The 6330-nt window shown below is 33.0% G+C and overlaps 1 protein-coding gene across 1 annotated transcript in view; it reads right to left on the bottom strand.

Annotated features, from left to right (window-relative positions):
• The window catches only part of LOC109340909 (OTU domain-containing protein At3g57810), a 5740-nt gene extending 1817 nt beyond the window's left edge, over nt 1-3923 (bottom strand). The window contains exons 1-6 of the mRNA XM_019578681.1: nt 3787-3923; nt 3573-3705; nt 1996-2083; nt 1109-1172; nt 761-866; nt 624-678 (exon numbers count right to left, since the gene is read on the bottom strand). Coding sequence (XP_019434226.1) covers nt 624-678; nt 761-866; nt 1109-1172; nt 1996-2083; nt 3573-3705; nt 3787-3808 — 468 coding nt within the window. The 5' untranslated portion in view covers nt 3809-3923. The remainder of the gene's footprint in view (nt 1-623; nt 679-760; nt 867-1108; nt 1173-1995; nt 2084-3572; nt 3706-3786) is intronic.
• Nucleotides 3924-6330: the final 2407 nt, after the last annotated feature.

Raw genomic sequence — 6330 nt, 5'->3', positions numbered from 1 at the left:
CGAATTTTGAATCCAGGTGCTCACACTTTATATTCCGTAACTCTACCAACTGAGCTGACTCTTGGAGTCAAGGGGAAATTAATGGAGGTACAGATCAGTTTATTCTATTCATCTAGTACACCTCAGTCTTTGACTCATTGATGCTGAAACAATATAACACACTTCTGAAATCTTCTGTATCTCCATCTTTTATCATTCACATAAATTCAGAGCCATTAAACTGTAATATTTAGAATGGTTTGGCGGAAATCATCAATTATCCACATTGAGATCTGATAGAACAGAATCCAACAAAGTCTCCATCTTACTGAATTTGTAAATTAATATGAGAAAGTCATTTAAATGATATTAGAATACCCGTTAATAAGAATTGATTAAGGATTTTGTTAACATGGCCCTAAAGGAAACAAAAGAGATTGAGTTATATTGGACAACAGAATGCATAAATCTTTTGGTTCCGGAGATACATCATTTCCCAACAAAACATATACTCTTTTAATTCCTTATTCTTGGCTCTAAGGTCTGAGTTTAACTAAACCGTTTGACTAAATATGAAATGTAATTAATCCTTAAAACATAAATAGGTAAGAAAGTAATGCTAGCAAGTTTTAAGAAGCATTAACCAGTAGCTCTGATTCTCCTCCCCAGAAATCAGGTCGCCCAATCCTTTGGCAGTAACTGCAAAATAACAAATTTTAAATATAAATTAAAAATATATATTTCAATACCTACATTTTCTATTAATGTTTCAAAAATGTACCGTCTAAGAGGCTCGTCAACTGTGATGGCAATAACGGCTTCTTCATATAAAGTACGTTCTCTATCATTATCACATATAGCTTCTTTCACAGCCATTCTTAATTCATCTGTGCCATCAAGGGCAAGGCAAAAATAATGTCAAGATAAAGGGGTAAAATAAGGGAAAAAGTTATCAGGCATGAAAAAAAAGGATCAACAAGAAAAGAAGATAAGCATTTCAAATCAATAGAAGAACCAACCAAAACTATTATATCCAAGCTTAAAAGTATTACATAATGAAAATTCTGTAATTGAAAACAAAACAGACAAAATAAAAGGTATCCTTATCCATGTCACGCTCCCAGCATACCTGCATTTTCCCTCTCCTCGCGCTGGTTAAGAGCTGTTCCCTTATTGTAAGCCATTCCTTTGACCTAATTTCGGTGAACCAAATGTTAACACTAAAATTAACATGACCAGCTTCCCATGGTGGAAGCTCAAACTAATGAAAGACTTGGCAACTAAAATTTACAACTTGTGCAAATAACACAAAATATAGGCTTTGTTAAATAAAAGGCAACTAATCATGAGTTTTGTCTTGCAAATACGATCCAGGCTTATTGATTATTCACTGTCCAACTTTTATAGACCAGTCTACTGAAGAGTAGTTCCACGCAAATGACATCCTGACTTCAAGTTCAAGGCTGACTATGCCATTCTGCACTACTCGAGTCTACATAGACTACATTGATAATCATGAGAGTCAATCATCAGTACTTAAAAATATGATGACCGGTTAGATTTCAGCTTGGCAGTTTCAACTCTCAATCAAAAGAGTCCATCACCAACAAACTCCAAACATAATATGGGTAGCCCAGGTAACATTATCTAAATTACTTCGCTTTTGTATCCCTTCTCTCAATTATTTAAATCTTGAACTTACAATTGCCAGAGCAGAAAGGATACTGAATTATGTGCTTGTCTCAGGCTTGATTTCAAATGATTCAGGTCATGCACTCAGCTCCATTATTGAAATACAATGACCATGTAGTTTTTCAAAAAAGATTAGACGATTCAGTGAGGTGAGTCACAAGATAACAGCAGATTATGCAGGACTTAAAAATACTCGAAGGCTAAGAATTATTATTTTTTAAATTAAAGATGGAACCAAAGGAAGGAATGATAAATCCAATAATCATGTCATTCACTGAAAAGAAACCATAAAGTGATGAAAACAAATGGCAACAAAGAAGATACCAGTGCACGAAACAGACACCGTCCATCCCCAGTAACCTTCTGAACTGAAAAACGCTCAAGTTTCTTCATTGCTGGAGATTGTCGACCACTATGAAGACATAGTGGAGAGGCAAACAAAATTATTAGAATTCTAAACCATTAGGAAAAGAGTTCAAAGTTGATCAACTTTTGATATATCATACACACAAATACTACAAATCGAATACACTAACAGTGAATCTATATGGCACCTTAAAATCTACAAACATCTTGGCTTTATATTAGGACAAAGCTTAGGAATAATAATTCAGGTGCTTGTGAAGTTGTGATGCTATTTTGAACACATACACACATAACATGTGTAAAAGCTCATCAATGAAAACCATCACCACAAATACCTAAGCCTGTGTTTGGAGAAAGGATTTTAAAATCCCGGGCAACAAAAGCAAAGCATTCATAACACTCAAGGGAGGGAGCATGGAGGTGGAGGGAGAAATGAGTGTTGAGACCTTGAGATTAGAAGGTTGATGGAAGATTTCAAAACTTCGCCTCCTAATGTGGTATTTCAAATATCTATTCTATGTTTAGTGTATTTATAAATAGACCATGACACAAAAGTAAAAGGTGAGTCATTTTAGTTTCACTAAAAGGGGTGGAACAAAGTGAACACAACAACACGATTTGTTTCATCCTGTCATGTTCGCACAACAAACACCAAATGTTCCATCCCAGATTCACAGACATATTGCACCAGCCATGAACGGTACAATAGGCTCAGCCAAATGCAACAAGACTGACCCTTAATGCCCAAGACATTTACCAAGATTTGGACCAGTAGACAAGGCCCAAAATCTGACTTGCAGGGTAACTTATGGGAGAAGACTCCTCTAGGGTCATCTAGGAGCCGCCATACATAAGCTTTTCGCACCAAATAATTGATAAGACATGAACATGACATCACCAGACCTTCCTTCAGGGCAATGTAAGCCCATTGACCCATCCAAACTAGTATAAATAGAGGAGACCACTACTCACGAAGTACACCCTATTCATATCTGGTCCATCATCTCTCTACTCTCCCTCTCTAGTTATCTCCTGCACTCTATAAATCCTAACCCGAACTTCGAAGTCCCTTTTTTGGGTAACCGCACAGGGCAGTCCAAGACCAGTTCACGGCCCAATTCAACCGAACTCAGTCAATCCAAGAGACCAGTTCAACCCAGCCTAGGACATCCAAATTGGTCCTAACCCAATTCAGCCCAGTATTCATCACTGCCACATCATCTCTCCAACCGCAACAAAGAACACTACCTAGATTTTGTCTTTTATATATTATAACATTCTTCTTTTTTGGTACTACCAAAGTTATCCCCTTAACTAATACCTTTTGAGGTGAGTGACTGCCTCTCACAACTAGTGTTGTTCCCAGGAATCCAACCCTGGACCTTTTGGTCATCCTGAGGATCGAACGGGTCTTACACTACTAGGGAAAAAAGCAGAAAAGCAGAAAATCTGTAATTTTGAAGAGACATTCAACACTAAACAAAATCTGTAATTTTAAACCAAAAGCAGAAAAGGGAAAAAAAGGGGTAACTTACAGTGATGACCCAATTCTAGCGAAGAAGAAAGTGCTACAATTTCGAACTCCAAAAAAGTGGTTAGGAGCAGAAACTGGTGAAGAAAGTAGCTCAAGTTTTGCAGTCCCATTTCGCAACTGATCAAGAATAAGCGCTTCAAGGAACCAAAACAAATGAAAGTGAGTTCGAAATTGAGTTATTATAAGAAGATATATATGAGGGAAATTGAGGTTACCATTGTGATGCTTTTGTGCCATGAAATCTGCAACGGAATGAAAATGTAACTACGTTACGCTCAACACAGACTGAGAAGGTGATAAGAGAGGAAAAATCTATCCTAGTAGAAAGAAAATAGATTATCGAACTTTCCTCCTGGTTAAAGAGTTCGAATTTATGGAATAACAGTGTAGTCATATGGATAGATGTATGGTTGAAAATTACATCTCTGTTTATTTTATTTTTAATTACTTATCTCTCCCTCAATCAATGTACAGGTCCTGACAAGTGTTGACACTATTAGTTATCAAGCTAGTCAGATATAATCATCAGTAATTAAAGTGTATGTCGATTAAATCGGATACATCAACTTATATTTATATATATATAAATCTATAACAAAAATTTCAAATAATTAGATACTCAAATTTATAATTCATATTCACAATCTACTTAAAATTCACATAAACAAATTAAGTCTATAATAAATTCAAAGTCTAAATTGCAAAATATATCAATACAAAAATATCACTTAACAAATCCTAAATAAATGACACAAGTTCGTAACTCACCTTACAAAACAAATAAATTTGGAGTTTTAACATTTAACACCAAAGAGTCAAAGTTATCTCATACCGAAGTTCCATTTTTGCACTAAATCCTACCTTGAGACAGTTTACTCAAATATTACATAAATGTCACTAAGGTTACACACCAATGTTATGAACCAAAGAGTGTAATCTACGTATGCCAAGTGTTGAAGAAAGGTTAGAAAGTGGGTCACCATCTAACGAGTTTTTAAGTTTTAAAAAAAATATATATATGTGTATAAACCGACCGGTTTAGTCAAATCCGGTCGGTTCACCGGTTTTAATACTTAACTGATTCAACATCCATACTGTACCGGTTAGGAGTCCAGTTTACCAATTGAACCAGCCGATACGGTACATTTTTTACATCAGTAGTCCTAACTCAAATTTATGTTGCTAATCATTGTAAAACTTATGGATTAATTATATATACACATAATGAAACTGTGTGAATATTAATAATAAATGTAACTATCTAAAGTTAATGTAATAAAAATTGTTTATGTGTATATAAAATGATTTAAGTTATAACAATTTTTAATATTAGAAATGGGAATAATTAAAATGTATCATTTAATTTTATTTGAAATGTCAATATTAAATGATAAGTATATATAACTTTTTTAAGTTATCATATAATCATTAACTATTATTTAATCTTAATCATCTATCTATGTGCATTTGTATAATACATTAATTATTGTTCTCATAATTTTATATGAGAATCATTTTCGGAAGAGTGAATCTCGTGTATATAATCAAATTAACTCATGAACATAACGAATCGAACTATATTTTATTCAAATTCAACTCGTTTATTTAACAAACTCAGTTTATAACTCAAGTTCAATTTATTTGATTCGTAAATTAAATTTATCAAACTAAATAATAAATTTAGTTTTAAAAGAAGGTCGTATTAATTCAATTTATTTTGAGGTAACATTCCTCAAACATTATACACTTTGCTTGGAATTGGTAAAAATAAGAGGAAATGAAATGATTGAAAGACTTTTAAAAAAATTAAAATATCTCTATTATCTAAGATAGAACTACATAGCCTTATCATTCACTTAATAGGTATGATCAAACCATTTAAGAGTTATCAAAATAAATAAATATTTTTGGAGGTATTTTTACCATACCAGAATATTTGTACTCATCATGGGGCATGTCAAATTACCAACTCTACAATCCACCATGACATCCAACTATCATAATCAAGTTGAAGTGCAATTGAATTAGGCATCCTAGAGAGATATAGTATAAATATTCAGATCTTGTTAAAGTTAAGCCAACGACAATAAACCCTAAGCCTCAAGGTGGAAGGAATAAAACAATGAATACAAGCATTGTTATTCAAACTATACTCCTCTCAATGTATCCAAAAAGTAAACTTTGAACGAGATAATGAACATTGGGCGATGGCCTTGAAAGTATTCCAATAGGGATCAAACTAAGTATGCTCCTAACATGGCAATTGGGGCTACAATATAAAATATGGTTTTCAACTAAAGGACCTCATAAAAGATATCTCATAGGGAAACTCACCCTCTTCATTATCCAAGTCCAAAACAGGGTTTCAATTGAAAAGAGGTGAACTTGTAATAATATCCCAATATTGAAATAAGATCCCTTCAACAAATGAAATTTAAGTTCAAATAGACAACCTAATATTGTATTATTATCTTCAAAAGGAAATTTCTTTTACTAGATCTTATAACCTCATGAAATTATAGTCATATATTTAATGAGTATTGATACTCCATATTCACAAATTCTTCTACAAATCTTTTTATCTGTAATCTTACAAATCAACCATTAATAAATAAAATATTACTTTGTGACACATGAAATTTTTGTTATGATATAAGAAAATTAGTAGAGTCATTTGTAGAAAAATATATCATTTTAAATATATAATTGAATCATTACTCCATACTAAAAGAATGTAATATCTATGTATTGTTAGTGTA

The sequence above is a fragment of the Lupinus angustifolius genome, unplaced genomic scaffold, assembly GCF_001865875.1.
Source record: "Lupinus angustifolius cultivar Tanjil unplaced genomic scaffold, LupAngTanjil_v1.0 Scaffold_287, whole genome shotgun sequence".
NCBI lineage: Eukaryota > Viridiplantae > Streptophyta > Magnoliopsida > Fabales > Fabaceae > Lupinus > Lupinus angustifolius.
Note: the sequence above shows the minus strand (reverse complement) of the source record. Positions and strands in the feature narration are given on the sequence as shown.